At 44.3% G+C, this 21,470-nt stretch overlaps 1 protein-coding gene across 1 annotated transcript in view; it reads right to left on the bottom strand.

The window, feature by feature from the left end:
• SH3BP1 (SH3 domain binding protein 1) overlaps positions 1 to 21,470 on the bottom strand; it is a 153,480-nt gene that overhangs the window by 94,944 nt on the left and 37,066 nt on the right. The window contains exons 4-5 of the mRNA XM_029590101.1: positions 9,991 to 10,067; positions 9,358 to 9,469 (exon numbers count right to left, since the gene is read on the bottom strand). Coding sequence (XP_029445961.1) covers positions 9,358 to 9,469; positions 9,991 to 10,067 — 189 coding nt within the window. The remainder of the gene's footprint in view (positions 1 to 9,357; positions 9,470 to 9,990; positions 10,068 to 21,470) is intronic.

The raw sequence follows: 21,470 nt of genomic DNA, 5'->3' as shown, positions 1-21,470 counted from the left end.
CTTTTCTGTGCACTCTCTGACTTAATATCATGGCGATATTAGGTCAGAGGTCCCGAAGAGTAAAAAAAGTTAAAAAAAGAAAAAAAAAATTGGAAGTCGGCTGGCGGCTCGAAAACCAGACGCTCAATTTTGCCGGCGTCCGGTTTCCAAGCCTGTGGCTGTCAGTGGGCTCGAAAACCAACGCCAGCAAATTGAGCGTCGGCTGTCAAACCCGCTGACAGCCACCTCTCCTGTCAAAAAGGAGGTGCTAGGGACGTGCTAGCGTCCCTAACGCCTCCTTTTGCCCGTTTTTACCGCCAGCCTCATTTAAATACTGAATCGCATGCACTGGCAAGTGGCCGGTGCGTTCGCCCGCTCTCCCGTGGACTTTACTGAATCGGCCTGTTTGTCTCTTACACACCAATCACCTCCCTGACCAGTCTCTCTCTCTCACGTATCAGTCACCCCGACCAATCTCTTTCTCACACACATACCAGTCACCTTCCTGATCAGTCTCTTTCTTTTACACACAGTCACCTCCCCAACCAGTCTCTCTCTCATACACTCCAGTCATCACCCTGACCAATCTCCCTCTCTCTCACACACACATACACCAGTCACCTTCTCGACCAGTCTCCGGCTCTCTAACACCACACTAGTCACCTCCCCAATCAGTCGCTTTCTCTCAAACACACACCAGTCACCTCCCCAGTCAGCCACTCTCTCTCTCTCACACATACACTAGTCATCTCTCTGACCAGTCTCTCTCCCACATGATACACACACACACACACAGACTTCCCACTCCCATTCTCTCTCTCTCTTGCACACATAGGCTTCCCATTCCCATGCTTTCTCTCTCTCATACACACACACTCACATACTTTCTCTTTCTCTCTGCCTCACACACACACATACGTCTCACTCCCATGCTCTCTCTCTCTCTCTTTCTCACACATACAGGCTTCCCACCCCCCATGCTCTCTCTCTCATACACTTCTCACTCTCAAGCTCTCTCTCTCTCACACACAAAGGCTTCTCATTTCCATACTCTCTCGTTCTCTCTCTCAAACATACAAGCTTTTCACTCCCATGCTCTCTCTTTCTCTCTCTCTCACAAACACACACATAGGATTCTCATTCCCATGCTCTCACACACACAGGCTTCTCACTTCCATGTTCTCTCTCTCACACATAAACGCATACCAGTCACTTCCCCAACCAGTCTATATCTCTCTCTTACACGCACACATCAGTCACTTCCCTAATCAGTCTCTCTCTCTCAATTACACACATGCTCTCTCTCGCATTTATATACATACATGCTATCAATCACATTCAGGTTCTCTCTCCCTCTTAGACACTCCTGCTCTCTCTTACACACATGCGATGTTACATACATTTTCTCTTTCTCACTTACATATATGCTCTCAATCATGAACGTGCTCTCTCTCTCTCTTACACACTCTCAATCACACTTACACACTCACTCTTACAATTACCACACATGCGCTCAATTACACACACATGCTATCTCTCAGTCTCTTAACAACCCCCACCCAAAGCACAAATGGCAGCAGTAGCCTCATCCTCCAGCCCCCATGGCCCAAGAAAGGAGAATCCCATCGGCCGTGGGGGCTAACGCTGCTCTGCCTCCTCTTGTTGATTGCCAGCTGATCCTCATTTCCTTCCGGGCCTGCACTGCTCCTACTGCGATCACTGGCTGTTGCTCCAGGCTGATGCTGTCACTACTTTTGAATGTAGCATTTTTTTTCTTCTTCCTATGCACCCCACCACACACCACTTCCTCTTCTGGGCCGTGGGGGCAGGAAGAAGGAAAGGCCATGCCACTAATGTCACCAGCTTCCACTAACACTATTGCCAATCCACGCGGGCAGGAACAGCAGCAGTGATAGTAGAAGTATTGTCTGAGTCTCGCTGGGGCAAAGGAGAGGGCGGTAAGAGAGGCTGGGCCAGCGGTAGAGCGAGATGCACATGACACACCTGCCAGTGCTTGGCGACACACCAGTTGAGAATCATTCTGCTAGCAAAACATCTCATCTTGTTCACACATACAGAACACAGACAGACCTTCCCCCAAATATTGAATAAAGAGACCAAAAAGTCTAAATAGAAACATGCAGACAAAAACTGAACTGAAAAGGAAAATTGGTTCTTACCTGCTAATTTTCGTCCCTGTAGTACCACAGATCAGTCCAGACTTCTGGGTATTGCCTCCCTGCCAGCAGATGGAGATAGAGAACATAAGAACATAAGAAAATGCCATACTGGGTCAGACCAAGGGTCCATCAAGCCCAGCATCCTGTTTCCAACAGTGGCCAATCCAGGCCATAAGAACCTGGCAAGTACCCAAAAACTAAGTTTCACTGACACTGTACATAACCCAGGGTGCCACCCGCAGTCCCTCAGTACTGACCTGTATCCAAGCCAAGATGACAGCAACAACCATAAATTTCTAAGCAAGCTTCTAAGCAAACTCGCTCCCCTCCAACGAGCCAGAAGGTGAAATTGCCCAGACAGACAATGGAAAACTCGCTTCCCAAATTTAACATAAGTGATCAGCATTGAAAACCTCCAACAACTCTTCACTATATACAAAGCAACAGTATGAGCGATGGCCTCTCCCCCCACCAGTAAATGGGTGGGTCTCTGGACTGATCTGTGGTACTACAGGAACGAAAATAAGCAGGTAAGAACCAATTTTCCTTTCCCTGTACGTACCCGGATCAGGCCAGACACCTGGGATGTACCTAAGCTCCCCTTCCCTCGGGTTGGACTTGGAGAGCTCTGCTTGTAGAACACTCTCACTAAAGCACATGGAAGCTGGATCCCTGACATCCAAGCGATAATGCCTAGCAAAAGTGTGCAACGACTTCCCAGTAGCTGCCCAGCAAATTTCATGCGGAGACACCTGCTGTGGCTCAGCCCATGAAGTCACCTGAGAACGAGTCAAGTGTATCCTAAACTCCCTGGCAGCGGGCACCCTTTAGAAATGTAAGTCAACTTGATCGCTTCCTTCACCCACTGCACAATTGCAGCCTTTGACAATTTATTTCCCTTCTTTGGGCCACTCCACAGTACAAAGAAGTGATGCAATCTATGAAAATCATAAGAGACCTTTAGATACCTCAATAATGCATGCCTCCAATCTAAGAGCCTAAGCTCCCCCGCATGAGGCGTAGAGGAATCCAAATCCATAAAAGCTGGGAGCTCTACTGTCTAACTAAGATGGAATACCAAGACTAACTCAGGCAGAAAAGTAGTCACCATGCATAAAGATACCTCCGAATCAGACATCTGTAAAGAGGGATCTTGACACAACAGCGCCTGGAGCTCCAAAGTTCTCTTGGCCGAACAAATAGCTACCAAGAAAACCACTTTAAGAGACAAATGTTGCATAGGAGGTGGATCCTTGGGCTGAGGTGGGGTTGACGCAACCCGTAGGCAAAGGCCTATGGGTCCCCACCGTCAGCAGGCGGAGTGGGCTGAAGCTAGAGACCACTGGAGCTTCACCTATACCAGTCCACTTTCCCCTCCATTTGAGCCTTTGGGTGCCAGTGCTGGCAGGACTTAGGCGGGCCTCAAGGTTGTGTATGGGTAGGAGATGATTCAGCCCAGAAACAGCAGCCAGCAGGTAGTGTGGTCCTATCTTGGACGGGACGTGGAACAGGAACTCAAGCACCAAGGGGCGAGGAGGAACTGAAGGTGCCTGAGCACAGGAAGGCCGAAGCCTTAACAGTCCGTGTCCAGAGGATAGGGACAGAGGCATCACTGTCAAGCTTGAATAGAGGCTGGCGGCACTTAGTAGGTGTAGCAAGCAACGTGGAACTCTGGACTCAAGAATGTCTGAGGCGAAGTCGTACATAGCAATGATCATGGCATGGAGAAGGCAGGCATGGTCAGATGCAGCAGAGGTCAGGCTTGGTGAAGGCAGGCGAGGTCAGGCGTAGCAGAGGTCAAGCTTGGAGAAGGCAAGGTGAAGTCAGGCGTAGCAGAGGTCAGGCTTGGAGAAGACAAGGCAAAGTCAGGTGTAGCAGAGGTCAGGCTTGGAGACGGCAAGGCGAAGTCAGGCGTAGCAGAGGTCAGAACCAGGCAGTCGATCCAATAGACAAACGAGATGAACACGAGGAACATGAACTAGGAATCACAAGAACAAGATGAGCGCAAGGCAACTAGAACGCAGAAACCGGAACAGGAGTCCAAGGCGACCTGTTGCAAAGGCAACGCTGAGGAGCACTGCCTGAGCTTTTATATGTTGAGGGAACTGACGTCAACATCCGGGTCCGTGGCCAGGTTCCCGCCGCGGGCCCTTTAAAGGGTTCACTGGTGCCACGCGCCTAGGGAGGGGCGCAGTGCCTTCGGCAGCGTCTCTCCGCAAACCCCGCAGCGAGGCCCGAAGGGTGGAGGCATCCTGGCTGGAGGTCCTGGGAAGCGAAGCAGGGCTGGAGGAGCTGGTGGAAGTCCGAGGTCAAGACTGGCGGGCCACTGCCGCCAGCGACGAGGAGCTGGAGCCTGAAGCTTGCATAGAGAGGTGAGAGGGCCGCACCGCAGGGCTGCCGCAGGCAGCAAGTGTAACAATAAATCCTTAACCATAGCTCTCTTTAGTGGTTCAATCCGAGCCTCACACAATCTTCTAAAGACTAGATTCAGATTCCAAGATGAACAAATGTTTCGCACCTGAGGACACAAGTTCTTAGTTCCCTGAAGGAACCATAGAACATCCAGATGTGCGGACAGAGGATACCCTTGCACCTTACCCCAGAGACAACCCAATTTCGCTACCTGAAAACTCAGAGAGTTAAAGGCCAGTTCCTTGACCAGAATCTTTCTGTAAAAAACCCAAAATATGCGACACCGTAGCCTGAACAGACTGAGGCTGCACTCAATGTTAACAGCAGATCAGGATTCAAAGATCTTCCAAATTCACACATAGTCAAGGATATAGAAGGTAGAAATATCACTTCAGAATATCCCCTCCATCTCAGTTGTCTCCTCTCAGAAGCGAAGCCATGAGACAGAAATGAACCGCCTGACCCAAAAATATTGGGCACTGGTGGAAATCAGTCCAAACCAATTCCAGGGGCTGGTCTATGGCAATGTTGATCCAATCTGGAAAACATAGTTAATGTGGCCACTCTGGAGCTACCAGGATCACGTTGCCTGGATGTTTCTCTATCCACCGTAATCCCTTGTTCACCAGAGGCCACGGGAGAAAAGACAAAGAAGATTCCTTTGAGCCAACGTCAGCCCCAGAGCTCAGATTCCTTCCATAACGTGGTCTATTCAGCAGCTGTAAAACCGCAATGCCTTGGTATTCTCTTTGGTTGGGATATCCCCATCTTCTGTGAATGAGACACATCGCTGCCTCCAATAGCTCCCATTCCCCGGGGTCTAACTTTCTCAGACTGATAAAATCCGTCTGAACGTTGTTCACTCTGGCAATTGAGACACTGCCAACCACTCCAAGTGCTCTTCTACCCAGCGAATCAACTCCCAGGCATCTCAAGCCACTGCCTGTTTCTTGGTTCAGCCTTGACTTTTGATATAGTTCACCGTCGTTGCATTGTCTGATATAATCCGTACTGGATGGCCACGTTACCTTGGCAGACAGGCAAGCAACGCGAAATGCATCGCTCTCATCTCTAACCGATTGCTAGACCATGAGGCTTCCTATTTTAACCACTGGCCCTGTGCTGATTGATATTGCCACACCTCCCTTCATCCAGAGAGACTTGCATCGGTGGTGACTATTATCCAATTCGGAATCTCCAATTCCGCACCACGCTTGAGATTGGTGCGAGTAAGCACCATGAAAGACTGTCCCTGGCTTTCCCCTCAAATAGAATAGGAAGATGAAACTCTTCCAATAATGGATTCCAGTGGGAGAAGAGCCCCCTGCAAAGGCTGCTTATGTGCGAATGCCCAAAGCAATAATTCCAATGACTATGCCTTACAACCCAGATCTGTAAATAGTCCCAGACCCTGGGCACCGAAAGATCTAGCAGAAGCCTAATCTGACTCTGCTATTTCAGTAATCTCTCTCCGTGAGAAACATTCTTTCCGCCAGTGTGTTGAACTGAGCTCCCAGATACTCCAGAGTTTGTAAGAGGACTAAATGGCTCGTTGCTAGGTTTACCACACATCCTAGAGACTTTAAGCGCATCAGTACCTTTTGTACTGATTGTCAACAGAGGTCATTTGATTTCACTCGAATAAGGCAGTCATCCAGAAACTGATACACCAACAAACCCTCCTTTTGCAAAGTGGCTGCCCCCACCACCATCACCTTGGTGAAGGTACGAGGAGCCATCGCAGCCGAAGGGAAGGGCTCAAAATTGAAAATGTTCCCTTAGATCCATGAACCTCAGGAATCTCTGGTTCTCCGACCTGATGGCTATGAGCAGATGTGCTACTATCAAGACGAGAGATGCCAAGAACTCTCCCTTGCTTACCACTGCTATGACGGGCTTCAGAGTTGAACCTCAGAGTTTCCATGTGGAAACGGGGAACCTTGAAAACTGCATTTACCTTCTTTAAATCCATTATCTCTTGAATTGGATATAGTGGGGAAAGAAACAGGATGCTTAACTTAACTCTGAGCCAACAGACTCGGGCCACACCGAGCATGTTCAGAGTCTGAGCCAACAAACTCAGCAAGAAATCTCTGTGAAAAAAAGAAAAAATCTGAGCAGAGACCAAAGCGACTCTCAATCATATGCAATTTCTCCCTCTTCTAGAAGTGAGAAAGCCAATTCCCCATCGGAATCCTCCAATGTCTTATGATCCACACTCCCATGAACATTTCCAGGGACAGCCTCCCTGCGGCATTTGCCCGCCATGTCTGATAAATGGGAGACCCGAGCATGCGATCCCTACATAGTAAGTTGCTTCGCCTTCGCTAGGCACCCCTGTAGAAAGGTTTGCAGGCCCTGGAAAAATTCCATTCAAGAGAGGTAGAATGGATCTATACCGGAGCCCATAGGTCCAACCTAGCTCTCACCAACCTCTCTCGGGGAAGTTTCTGCCCTCGGGAACAAGGAAGGAGAACTGACCATTGCCTTTGCCTCCCACTCCACTCCCCTTCCAGAAACACCATAAACCAAGGGGATGTCCCAACATGGTCAAAATCTGTACCAGTCAAATCACTTTCAGCATCTAAGTAGCAATAACACAAACGGAGAGAGAGAGTCAGGATTGAACTGTTATCAGAGGGCAAGCCTCATAGATAGCAAGGTGTTTAGACATGTTTGTCCCCAGCACCTAGCTCTCCTGAACTTTGGCTCTAGGTGGCCTCCTGTGCGCACACCAATACCTCCTGGACATACACACACACACCCCTCCAGGACACTCACAATACGCGCCCAAGACTAGGTTGCAGTCAAATGAGCACAATTATATGTGCAAATAAGTGCTTGTATAGGCCATGATCATACCCGCACAAGTAGCTGCGCAAATAAGCCCTCAGGTTTAGGTTGCAGTCTTATGCGCACAAGTACCTGCGCAAATATGTGCTCCAGTCTAGGTCACGGCCTTACGCGCACAAGTACCTGCGCAAATATGTGCTCCAGTCTAGGTCACGGCCTTACGCGCACAAGTACCTGCGCAAATACATGCTCAAGTCTAGGCTGCAGACATACACGCTCAAATCTAGGCTGTGGCCCTAAGTACACAGGTGCCAGCACATTCAACCACCATGCAGTGAGAATGCGCACATATGCCTACGTGTGCGAGAAAAGAACTGCTGCAGTGGCCTACTACACCACTAAGTAAAGCCTGCCAGCACCTTCAGCGCATTTAGGCCCGGATCTGTTTGACATCCGGCACCGAAAATCATCAACCTTAAGAGCTTCTCAACAGCTCAGGCTTCTTGACTTGCTGAGAATCCATGGAAACTGCGGCCAACTTTAATCATCCCTTTGTAGGAAACTAGCTGATTAATTAATAAATTCACCTGTAAATTTAAAGTACTCTAATTCCAACTCTCTTAGTATCCTAAACTTAACTAGCAGATTAATTAGTAAAAACACCTGTACATTTAAAGTACTCTAATTCCAACTCCCTTAGTATCCTACACTTAACTAGGAACTCAACAAAATTAAGATGAAGACAGCAGTCCAGCAGCAAGAGGGGGGGCTTTCCAGCCTTTCACATGTATGATTTTTTACCCGCCTGTGAGAGATTGTATGTGTGCACTCAGTGCAAAGAGCTCTCACATATTCAATCATACACATATGCTCATACTCTCACGTTCAATCACACACACACTCCAACGCTCTCACATGCTTAATCTTACACACACATATACTATGTTCTCACATGCTCAATCATACACTCTCTTACATGCACACACACACGTCATACACTGTCTCTCACATGTTCAATCATACACACTTGCTCATACGCTACCTCTCAAATGTTCAGTCATACTCACATTCCATATGCTCCCTCTCACATATTCAATCATACCTACACATACAACACACTATGCCCTCTCCATGCTCAATTATACACACGCATTCTTACGCTCTCTCACATGCTCATATACAAGCTCATATGCTTTCACATACTCAATCATACACACATATGCTCAAATGCTCTCACATCCTCAATCATACACACACACACACACACGTTCATACTTTCTCTCACATGCTCAATGATTCACATTCAAGCTTATACGCTCTCACATACTGAATCATTCACACATGTTCTTATGCTCTCTCTCACATGCTCAATCATTCACACAAGTTCTTACACTCTTCCTCAAATGATCAATCATATACACATACTTATACGTTCTCGTTCACACCCTCCCTCTCACAAGCTCAATCATTCACACACACACTCATACGCTTTCTCACACATGCTCAATCATTCACACACGTTCATACCCTCCCTCTCACAAGCTCAATCATTCACACATACACTCACTCATAGGCTCCTCACACGCTCAATCATACAGACACACACTCATAGGCTCTTTCCCTCTCTTTTAGCCTCTAGGTGTGCTGCAGCATGGAAAAGGAGGCGACTGCTCTTGCTGTCGTAAGGGGTCGCACTGCTCCTCGTTGTTGGGGTGGGAAGAAGGCACTATGGGCTGTGCTGTTGCTCACTACTAGGCCAGGGGAAGGGAGAGGGAGGAGGCCGATGCTTTCTGCAGCCATGTGGGCCACGGTGCTCTTCACTGCTGGGCAGGGGAGGGAGGAGAAGGCTAATGGATTTTGCGTGACAGCACCCCCAGTGGATAAGCCTGTGGGCTGGCTACAGCTCTGGATGGAGAAGTGGAAAAAGGGAGAGAAGAATTAGCAAAGTGTAGGCGAGGTAGAAAAAGAAAGAGGAGGATCAGCTCAGGGTTACCTCACTCAGTTTATTCAGTGGCTGTAGAACATCACTTTCCAGGGTCATTTCAAACTCTGCCAGAATCCGGGCCAGGCTGCTCTGAATACAGCAACTCATCTCCAAAGCTTTCCTATTGGAATAGAGGGGAAGGAGGATAGTAAGTAGCAGAAGAGAATAAAATAAGATGTATAAACTTGTTGACAACCTTTCCTCCCCAAAACACACACCTGCCGAATTGCTCAGATCAATACTTTTTTCAAGTGATAGCACACTAGCTCTGCTTCAGCAGAAGACAGGAATGGTTTTACTATTACTGCTATGTACTTAGAGGCTTGTGTGTGAATCACGTCACTGTTGCATTGTTTGTTGCGTCCTGAATGGCTTAAAGCTGGCACAGTGACTAATGGTGCTAGTTTACTAACATAAGAATCCTCCTATGTCCCTGGTTGGGACTAGAAAGAGTTAACCTCTTAGTCCAAAGGCAGCAACGTAATCAATCAGCCCGAAGGAGGCTCCCTGCTGCTGCCCAGGCTCAGTTATTGTTGATGAGCTGAGTTGTTACCTTGACCCACCTCTCATCACAAACATGTTTGAATGTGATCCTCAAAGGCCATTCCCCTTGGAGCATTCCTGAACTGGGCTGATACTCACCGTAGACTGCAATCAGTGTCCATTTCCTTGAAGCTGTCTGCCATGGTGAGGGAGAGAGCCATCAGTGGGAGCTTCCTCTACAATAGATGAGAAACAAACCTACATGTCAAAGTTTTGCCTGTTGGAGGGATCCACCGTGTCTTATCTCATTCCCAAAGATTGTTGGTCCACTGAGGTCTTAGGGTTTGTGGCCTTGTCATCTATAATATAGAACCTTCTGCTTCTTAAAAGTGAACTACTTGGTGGGTGCACTGGCCATTGCTTCATTACATCACGAGCAGTTCTTCCCACCCATTTTATTAATATTATGGAAATTCATAAGGCAAATTCTCCTTAATTCTCCTCTACCTCAGAAGCAGCCTTGCTGGCAACGTAACATAACACAAGACTAGTATCCAAGTGGTTGTGTGTGGTGCCATTATCACTTTATTATAAACCACTTAGTAAAACTTTGATGAGTGGTATATAAATATATTAAATAAATAAATATGAACTCAATCAATATCAGAAGAACTCAGAGAGACAGTGTCACCGGAAGGGGGTACCAGATGAGACATTTTCTTCCAGCCTTGTGGTTTTCACTTTGCATACTGCAAGCTGAAATATGTTGTCCTGCATTTTTTTTTTTTCAAAATCATTTTTATTGTGATAATGGCAGGGAATACATAACAATCAATATAACAACCAAACCATCTGACGACCAGAACTAGGATAATAACAAGATAGCAACTATGAGGTCAATATCCAAAGCGTGTTCAGTGCTATTTAGTTGGATAAGAGGGACTTATGTGGCTAAGTAGAGGCTGCTGAATATGTGCCCATGTTCAGTGGCTGCCATTTAGCCATATAAGTCCCTTATGCAGCTAAACTGTATGCACAAAAAAAAGTGGGCGGATCGTGGGCGTAACGAATTAGAAGTATAACTTTCACGTCTAAGTACCTATATTCAGAGTTAGGCATTTAAGTATACGTCTAAGTTTAGGTGCCCCATACAGCAGGTCTAAGCTTAGTCGGGTAGACATCCAGCGAAGTGAGCATATATAGCTGTGCTGCTAAATATACATCGTAACTTAGCTGGATATGACTAATTTGGCAGTTACTCAAACGGCCAGATTTGAATATTTACCTCTATGTGTCAATTTTCCCCCATCATATGTTTTATACAACTTACGAAACACCCCCCCCCCCACCCTAAGAAAATAGCCCTTCCCCTTACTACATTCATGCCATCCCAACACACAAACATCCACAAAGCCATCCCATCCTACCCCATCATGCCCCTCATTAAGGTGAAGTCCAATTTCTAATACACTTCTAATAACCCTCTTTAAATCTTTAAGTCTCTCAATTGGTAAGGAATCAAAGAACATAATCCTCTGAAACTTTTTATGTTAAATAGCACATATCATAACAACATAAGAACATTCATAAGACTTGCCATACTGGGTCAAACCAAGGGTCCATCAAGCCCAGTATCCTCTTTCCAGCAGTGGCCAAGCCAGGTCACAAGTACCTGGCAGGATCCCAAGGGGTAGATAGATTCCATGCTGCTTATCCCAAGAATAAGCAGTGGATTTCTGCAATTCTACCTTAATAATTGTTAATGAACTTTTCCTCCAGGAACTTCTCCAAACCTTTTTTAAATGCAGCTATAATAGCTTTCACCACATCCTCTGGCAATGAATTCCAGAGCTTAATTATGCATTGAGTAGAAAATTATTTTCTCTTATTAGTTTTAAATATATTACCCAGAAACTTCACTGTGGGTCCACTGGTCTTTGTACTTTTCAAAAGAGTAAACAACTGATTAACGTTTACTCGTTCCATTCCACTCATTATTTTATAGACCTCTATCATATCTCCCCTCAGCTGTCTCTTCTCCAAGCTGAAAAGTCCTTTCTTCATAGGGGAATTATTATATCCCCTTTATCATTTTGGTCACCCTTCTCTGTACCTTTTCTAATTCTGCTATATCTTTTTTGAGATGTGGTGACCAGAACTGCACACAATACTCAAGATGAGGTTGCACCATGCAGAAGCATTATGATATTCTCTATTATCTTCTCTATTCCTTTCCTAACAATCCCTAGCATTCTATTTCCTTTCTTGGTTGCTGCTGCACATTAAGCAGAAGATTTCAACGTATTTTCAACGATGATACCTAGATCCTTTTTCTGAGTGGTGACTCCTAATATGAAACCTTGCATTTTGTAGCTATAATTTGGGTTTCTCTTCCCTAAGTGCATCACTTTGTATTTGCCTACATTAAATTTCATTTGCATGTCCAGTCTCCCAGTTTTACAAGGTCCTCTTGCAATTTCTCACAATCTTCTTATGATTTGACAACTCTGAATCATTTTGTGTCTTTGGCAAATTTCATCACCTCAATTGTTGTTCCCATTTCCAGGTCATTTATAAATATATTAAAAAGCATCGATCCCAGAACAGATCCCTAGGGCACTCCAAATCTTTCCATATGTATGATAGTAGACATCTGTTCACTTCATACTAAGTGAGAAGGAAACTTTTCAGTGATCCATTCTATTAGGATACATTTGTGTGCCACCAAAAGGGTTATTGTAATAAAATTATATTGCCCCTTAGTCAATTGGGGAAATAGCGTCATCATGGTCTCCTCATCTCCCAATAACAGAATGTTTCACCTTTGTGGTAATGTCACCAGAATGCATGTAATCAAAGAGAAAATAATCTTTTGCCAAAAGGCAGAATATTTGTGAAAGTGAGTAAAAGACCGAGGGAGATTTAAAAACTAGATGCCAACCGGACCGAAGAATACTGCACCCGAACAGGCAAGGACCAGCCCGCTGCCTGCACCAAGGGACCCCGAGGCTCCAGGCCGCTACCTACCAGCTCCTGGCTGACCCAGCCCAGCAGACCTGGGTGCAACACCTCCCCCTGCGGCACCTGGACACGCCCTCCCACCCGCGTCACTGGGTGCGCCGACTGAGGGAGATTTAAAAACTAGACGCCGACCGGAGGCGTCACGGGCCGAAGGTGCGCGACAAAGAGGCATTTCCCTTTGTGCTCCCCTTAGTGCGAACCTTAAAGCACAAAGCATTTTTCCAACCTCCCAACCATCACCAAAGATGGCAAACCGCGCCCTCCCAAATCCCCAGGAAAGACTCAACCACAAGAAAAGCAACTACACACAAACTCTACCAAAACCCACACCCCCAAAAACAAAAGAAAAACGTGAAGGCCAGCTTATCAACATCAAAAACAACACTGCAAATCAATATACAAACTATATACTACTCTCCTTCCTATTCAATGCACAATCAATAGTGAAGAAAATCCCAATAATCACTGACCTCCTCACCGACTCAAATCCAGCTTTCATTGCAATAACTGAAACATGGATCAAAAACACCGACTCCGTGCTAATAAATCAAATTGACAACCCTACTTACTATGCATTCTCAATACCCAGACAAAAAAAAAAAAAAAAAGGAGGAGGCCTAATGCTAAACGCCAAAAAAGACATCCAGTTACAACTATTCCCTACAAATGTATGCTCATCCTACGAAATCGCACTGTTCGACTCCACAAATCTACAAATCTGTCTGGTTTACTGTCCCCCCGGATTACTAAACCACAACTGCTCTTCATTAATTGAATTTCTTATGACCAATATCACACAAAAAAAACAATCATCATCCTAGGTGACTTCAACATCCACATGGATACCATCCTGCATTCAACTACATGCCAAACAATCATTGATGATCTTTCAACGCTTCAACTAAAACAAATCATGGTTAACCTACGACACAAACATAACCAAAATCCCCTGGTCAGATCACCACCTCAACTGTATTTCTTCCAAATAATGAGACAAGCAAGTCCTTCCATGTCTGCAATTGGTGGGCAAACCCCTCTAAAAGATTCCTAAAATTAAGCTTGTAAAGAAGCATTAAATCAAAAGGTATCCACACTTCCAAATATTTAATTTTATGCGTGGTCCAGCAAACTTATCCATTAATTTTGGGTGTAAAGGCCTTAGACTTATCAAAAATTTGTGGTGAGTCCTGCCAAAGACTGAAAAACAGAAAAAGCTACATAATTGTTCTCCAGATTTGCTCATCATCAGGATCAGCAGTAAGGCTACGCGGATAAAACGTGGATGCGCACCATGGTCAGCTTTTTTAAAATTTGGAGTTACATGCATAGGTTTTGGTCCTGCCGCAGAACATCCATGCCCTGCCCCTTTTTTGCCCCCTTGTTCTTGATGCATGCATGGGTATTTACGTGCACATATTTCGTGGCTTCTTAAAATTCACGTTGCTTGCGTACGGCCCACATATGTGGCCGTTTTTGCATGAAGCAACGCCTTTAAAATCTACCTCAGAATGTTCATTTGCAAAGCAATATGCTCGTAAAGTAAATTTTTCAAAGTCACAATTCATTATTTTTCTGCATTTTTTTGTAAAATAAAATTAAAAACTGAAAAATGCTGCTTGCATAAGTATTTAACCCCTGTGCTGTGGAAGCTCCATGTTTACACAGATGAAAGATATTTCCCTAACAATTGACTTACAATTGGTCTCTGCCTGTGAATCATTAAAAAAGGTTAGCTTTCATCAGTTACAGGAACAGGTTTTGCTACATCTCAAAAACGTCAGACTTTGGAATCAGGAATTAATTCACTACAAGACTCTACAAGTTTCTTAACTAATGGCCATCTTTACCTTGTTAATAAAATTGAGAATTTAGAGAATGTTGTTAGATAAAAAAAGATTAGGCTTATTAATTTTCCTAGGGAAAAAATGGTTTCTCCTGTTAAAATACAGAGGCTATAGTTTCTCGAAGTGTCAAAAATGCCTGAAAATTTAATGTCTCCAATTTTTAAACCTTTTTATTTGACCTCGAAAAATGCTTTGCAAGATCTTAATCTACCTCAAGTCTCTTTGGGTATAACGTTACTCTTTTCTAAGTTTGACTATTGCAACACACTCCTCCTCGGCCTCCCCGCTTCCACCCTCAGACCCCTGCAGGTACTACAAAACGCCACCACCAGATCCATCACAAACAACAAAAAATGCGACCACATCACCTCCATCCTCAAAGACCTGCACTGGCTACCCATCATCTACAGAATCCAATACAAAACCCTAACCCTCATACACAAAAAATGATTATCAATAAGATGGACTGGTTAAACACAGCACTACTCTCCTACACCCCACAAAGAAGCCTCCAATCCACTGACTCTGGGCTCCACACCGTTCCCACCTCCAAAGTAGTACACCTTTCCTCAACCAGAAAACGTGCCATATCAGTAGCCGGCCCCACTCTTTGGAACTCCCTTCCACCCCATCTCAGGACGGAGCCCTCGAATCAAACCTTCAAAAAACAACTCAAAACATGGCTATTCCTGAAAGCCTTCCCACCAGAAACATAGCCCACCCCCTCGCCCAGGCCCCACCAATTGCCTGTAAGTGAAACCCCAATCTCCCAAACTGCCCCTATCACAACAGCCCCATTCCATGAACGTTTCTCCCATCTAAGCCTTATTCCCGACACGCAAGCCACCCGTCTTCCTTGACACACGTGTAATATTTAGCTCCCTGTTAACTGTTCTATATGTTCCAAATTACACTATAAATAATTAAATGTTTCCAAATCATATAGTAAAATGGTATTCGTTCCAAGTTATACTGTAAGTTATACTGTAAAAATAAGCAGCCTATGCCTTATTTACTGTTCAGTTTATATGTGAACCGATGTGATATCTCGATCGAATGTCGGTATACAAAAAAACAAACAAATAAATAAATAATTTGACTGCAAAAATGAAACTGTATTGCCTGCAACTATTGTAGTGACTTTGGTTTTAGATTCTGATCAAGACTATATTTTGAAGCTTTTTTTTCGTAATAGGGAGTCCCTGTGTCAGGGTTTAAAATTCTGTAGTTATCCTGATGTATTCAAAGCAACCCAGTCGAAAAGGAAGAGGTTTTTCATACTTCGTTCAGGTGTTTTGCAAGTGGGAAATTTGTTTTGGCTTACTTTCTCCTGTAAATGTGTGGTAAAGTTTCAGGGAGTCAAATATGTGTTTTGTGATTCTTCTCAATTATTTGCTTTTTTTATCAGAGAAACAACAGCAAAGAGACAGCTCCAAAACTCCTATTCCTGGTGTCACCTCATCTCCTATTGGCTAAAGGCGCTATAGTTTAAGATAGTCTACCAGTGTTTAGCCATCTTTTTTGTTAATATACACTATTTATTTATTTATTTTACACATTTTATATACCGATGAACGTTGGGAACATCTCATCGGTTCACATATAACAGAACTTTAGCACAAGCGCTTTACAGTGTAACAAAGAACTGTAGGAGATAAGGATGGCATAATTATCAACAAGATGTAGGGAGAGGGGCAAATAATGTAAAATATAGTGATAAACAAAAACACTATTTACAATATTTACAGTATAATGGTTTTACAGCAAAATCACTTTTAGGACAGAGTCACTATTTATAGGAAGGTCGAGGAGGGCAAGGGGAGAGGGTGTTTTGGGGGGGTGGAGTGTTGTTCATAGAATGCTTGTTTGAATAGGATGGTTTTCAGGTCCTGTTTACATTTTTTAGGGCATGTCTTTTGTCGTAGTGAAGGGGGGAGTTTATTCCATAGGGCTGGGGTGGCTAATGAGAGTGCCCGAGCTTTGGTGGAGATGAGCTTAGAGTCTTTGGGTGAAGGGATATGCAGTGTTGCTTGGTGTTGCTGTCTTATCGAGAGTTGTGAAATGTAAGGTGTTCGTTAAACCAGTGCATATTTTGGTTGTGGAGGGCTTTGTGGACTAGTGTGAGGATTTTGTAGGTTATCCTTGTAGCGACTGGAAGCCAATGAAAGTGTTGGAGTACCAGGGTGATGTGGTCACGTTTGTGGGTGTTGGTTAGGATCTGGGCGGCGGCGTTTTGGAGAAGTTGGAGTGGTTGTAGAGTGTTTTTAGGTAGTCCTAGGAGGAGGGCATTGCAGTAATCAATTTTTGGTAGAATGAAGGCCTGTAAAATAGTACGGAAGTCATTAAGATGTAAGAGGGGTTTCAGTTTTTAAGTAAGTTAAGTTTGAAGTAGCAAGCTTTGATTGTAGTATTAATGAATTTTTTGAGGGTGAAGTGGTTGTCAATGGTGATGCCTAGACTACGCACCTGTTGGTTGAAGGCAGTGGCGTAGAGGGGGGTGTTAGTTTGGAGAGGTGATAGGATGTTTTGCGGGGTGATGTAGAGAAGCTCAGTTTTGGTCGTGTTGAGCGCAAGATAGTTGTTTGTCAAGAGAGTGTTAATGATTGGTAGTGTAGAGTTCCAGGTCTCAGTGGCTTTGTGGAATGTGTCATGCACAGGTATGAGAATTTGCACATCATCAGCATAGATGAAGTACGGAAGGTTAAGTTTGGTTAGAAGATTGCAGGGGGGGGGGGCGTGGTCTGACCACGGAGCGAGATGGCCACGAGAGAGGAGCTCCAGAACACCATGAGCATTTATTGAATTTATTCTGCTCATAACCCCCGCAATCCAGCAATTAATCAGAAGAAATAACCTTCCAATCAGAAATATTCATGCCTAGAAAGAAAAGAGCTCCTGATCTGAGCAAATTCTCGTACTGTAAACTGAGAGACGGTCTGGAGACGAAGGAACTTAGCACAGCCACTGGCGCTGAGGGACTGACAATGAATGACTCGGAATCTACCAACGAGGACCCCAGTTGTCAACAAACGGAGGTACTGACTAGATCCGAGTTTTGACAATGGTTTGCCGACTTATGGCGAGATATGAAGAAAAATAAAAAAGAGTTACTAAACAAGTTGGCGGAACTGCGCGAGGAAATGAGTGACATAGACCACAGAGTGGATGAGTGCGACATAAGGCTCGAATCACAGAAACATAAGCTAGAACAACTGCAATCCCGGTGTGCATCCCTAGCTAAGGAGGGTGATGACTATCTTTTAAAACTGGAGGACTTAGAAAATAGGAGCCACAGGAGCAACCTTCAGTTTCGGGGGATTCCCGAGACGGAGGCTTACAGCGACTGCCACGAGGTCGTCAAGGAGCTCTGTGCCTTTTTTCTGTCTGCCAGAGATGACTTAAACACCAATTTACGCTGGTACTACGCTGCAGCCCAGTTACGGGCAGTGCTAGACTGGCATAGGAAGAGGGAATGCAAAACTTGGGGGGTAAATGAGCAGTTCTTAGTGGGCAGACAGCCCCTCTCCTCTCTTATATGGCAACCTTGGGAGACTTGGTTACCAATCCAACATATGCCACTGGCGGTATAAACCACTTTATCGGTATGGAAGGAGTGGAAACCGCATTTAGTTGGGGACAGAAACTACTTTTTTAGCTCAAGTCTAGCTGATAACATCCTACTACACAAAGGTGGACAGCTCCATACGCTATGCGAATGGGACGCTAGAGGGGTCAAGAATTTTGGACACATTTGGGCTGAGGGTAATATTACCCCGTTTTCGAAATTACAGGAACGGTATCGGCTGCCCCCTAAGGATGTTTACATATTTGCAGGTTCACCACTTAACTCTATCAGGTGGGGTGGGAAAACACAATTTGAGCATTGGTGTGACCATGCTGACTCCCTGAAAAAAGGAATCTCTAGATTTTATAATTTTCTTAACAAGGATCTCAAGACTAAACCGGCCTATATGAAGGCCTGGGAAACTGATATTGTTGCATTGGCTGATAGGGAGAAGTGGGAGAGTATTTTTGTAGCCACTAAGAAGGGATCTCAATATACTCCCCTAGCTGAAAACTGTTTTAAGATTTTATTTCGGTGGCATATTACTCCATCCAAGATGCATAGATTTAAACCACATCTCAGTCCTATGTGTTGGAAGGGATGTGGCCAACCCGGCACTTATTTCCACATGTGGTGGACTTGTCCCAGGGTGGTTACTTATTGGTCTCACATTATGAACATATCCACTCAAATTATGGGAATCCCGATTGTTTTAGCCCCTGAAATGCACTATTAAACATCCCCATAGATGTTACCCCCTCTCAGTGGAAATTGGTGCTTCTCAATATCATAGGTGCTAGGTGCAAACTGGCATAACTCTGGAAAACTAGTGATATCCCATCTGCAGCCCGAGTACGGAAGCGATTACACACTCTATGGAAGATCCATGAAGGGATAGATACTCTGCACAACTATCAAAAAGGGAGAAGGGCGATTTGGGAGCCTTTGGAGAAATGGTTAACTAACTAAAATTATAGCTATTAGTTATATAACTTCACTTGTAACTGCACTCCTAAAGAGAAGGCCATCGATTCAAAATAGGCTTACATGTGTAGTGTGTGTGTTGGCTCCGAAGGCGGGGTTGAGTTTGCCTCTTTACCACACATCTGTTTTCTACTGATGTCTCCTGATTTGTTTACAATGTTATGTTCCTGGTATTCTTCAAGCTCTGTACTGGCATTTGTAAAGTGCTTGGGGGGGGGGATACAGGGGGAGGGGAACATATTGAAAATAAGCGACCAATGGCCATATAAAATATGGTTGAAGAACATTGAGTTTGGACATTCGGCTTGCTTGAATATGCTCTACTAGAATGTTGGGTGCAGTGTTGCTTGTACGCTTGTGTACTGTTTATTGCATTGTATTGTCAAGCTTGTTATCTGTTGGTAACTTTAATAAAATATAAATTACAAAAAAAAGAAGATTGCAGAGGGGAAGGAGGTAAATGTTAAACAGTCTGGAAGAGAGGGAGGAGTCTTGTGGAACGCCTTGGGTAAGGGGTATGGGATTGGATATGCGGTTGCCTATCTGGACGCTGAATAGTCTGTCCTGTAGGTAGGATTGAAACCATTGGAGAGCAGTATCTGTGATGCCAATGCTTGTAAGGCGTTCAATTAGTATTTTGTGGTTGACTGTGTCGAAGGCTGAAGAAATGTCAAGGAGAATTAAGATGTGTGAAATACCTTTGTCGAGGCTCTTTAGTAAGTAGTCAGACAAGGAGACAAGGGTCTCAGTGCTGTGATGTCACCGGAATCCGTATTGGGACTGTGAAAGTATGTTATTTACATCAAGGTATTCAGTTAGTTGTCGATTGACTGATTTTTCTAATATTTTGGCTAATAAGGGAAGGTTCGATATGGGACGAAAGTTGGCGAGGTCAGAGGGAGCAAGTGTGGGTTTTTTCAAAGTAGGTTTGATAATGGCATGTTTTTGGGGACAGAGCCAAGTGTGATAGATCTGTTGATAATATCAGAGATCGGCTTGGAAATAATGTCAGGGATGGGGAGGAGGGATTTTGTTTATTATTTGTTTATTATTATTTGTTTATTATTTCCTTTGATCTAATGTTTCACCTAAGCTGTTTCTTAACAAGTGTTGTATTTGAATTATTAGTAAAAACTGATATAAAATATTTAAAAAGTCAGCTTTTCTGGATAAAAGACCACCTGATTCCAGTACCATTGGTCAGACTGTGAATCTGAAGGAAAGTTGTGAAAATGAAGACCAAAGAGCATTCTAAGGAAATTAAAGATAAAGCTATTGACATGCACAAGATGGGAAAATGCTACAAAATAATATTATCCAAGTTTTTGGATATCCCAATGAGCAATGTTGGATCAACTGTGAGGAAATGGAAGCTGTATCATACTACCCAAATACTACCTAGACAAGGCCATCCTTCAAAACTCAGTGTCAAAGCAAGAAGGAGACTGTGAGGGAAGCCATAGCGAGCCCAAAAATCACTTTGAAGGAGCTTCAGAGTTCAGTGGCAAAGACTGGAGTGGAGTTAACCAGTCAATCATATCAAAAGCTCTGCATACAAGTGGCCTACATAAGAGGCTGGCCAGAAAGAAGCCATTACTGAAGAAAAACCATATCAAAGCATGTCTGAAGTTCTCCAGAAAGCATTAGAGTGACACAGCTAAAATGTTGGATAAGGTAAAAACTTTTTAAAATATTTCCGAAGCAGAAAGCATGTGAGGGAGTCAGTTGGACCGTTAGATGATCGAGGGGTTAAAGAGGCAATTAGAGAAGATAAGGCCATCGCGGAAAGATTAAATTATTTTTTTGCTTCAGTGTTTACTGAAGAGGATGTTGGGGAGATACCCGTATCAGAGAAGGTTTTCATGGGTAATGATTCATATGGACTGAACCAAATCACGGTGAACCTAGAAGATATGGTAGACCTGATTGAGAAACTGAAGAGTAATAAATCTCCTGGACCGGATGGTATACACCCCAGGGTTCTAAAAGAACTAAAAAATGAAAATTCAGACCTATTAGTAAAATTTGTAACCTATCATTAAAATCATCCATTGTACTTGAAGACTGGAGGGTGGCTAATGTAACCCCAATATTTAAAAAGGGCTCCAGGGGTGATCCGGGAACCTACAGACCAGTTAGTCTGACTTCAGTGCCAGGAAACATAGAGGAAAGGGTTCTAAATATCAAAATCACAGAACATATAGAAAGACATGGTTTAATGGAAC

This window comes from Rhinatrema bivittatum, chromosome 2, assembly GCF_901001135.1.
Source record: "Rhinatrema bivittatum chromosome 2, aRhiBiv1.1, whole genome shotgun sequence".
NCBI classification, from domain to species: Eukaryota; Metazoa; Chordata; class Amphibia; order Gymnophiona; family Rhinatrematidae; genus Rhinatrema; species Rhinatrema bivittatum.
This window is presented reverse-complemented; position numbering and strand designations above follow the sequence as displayed.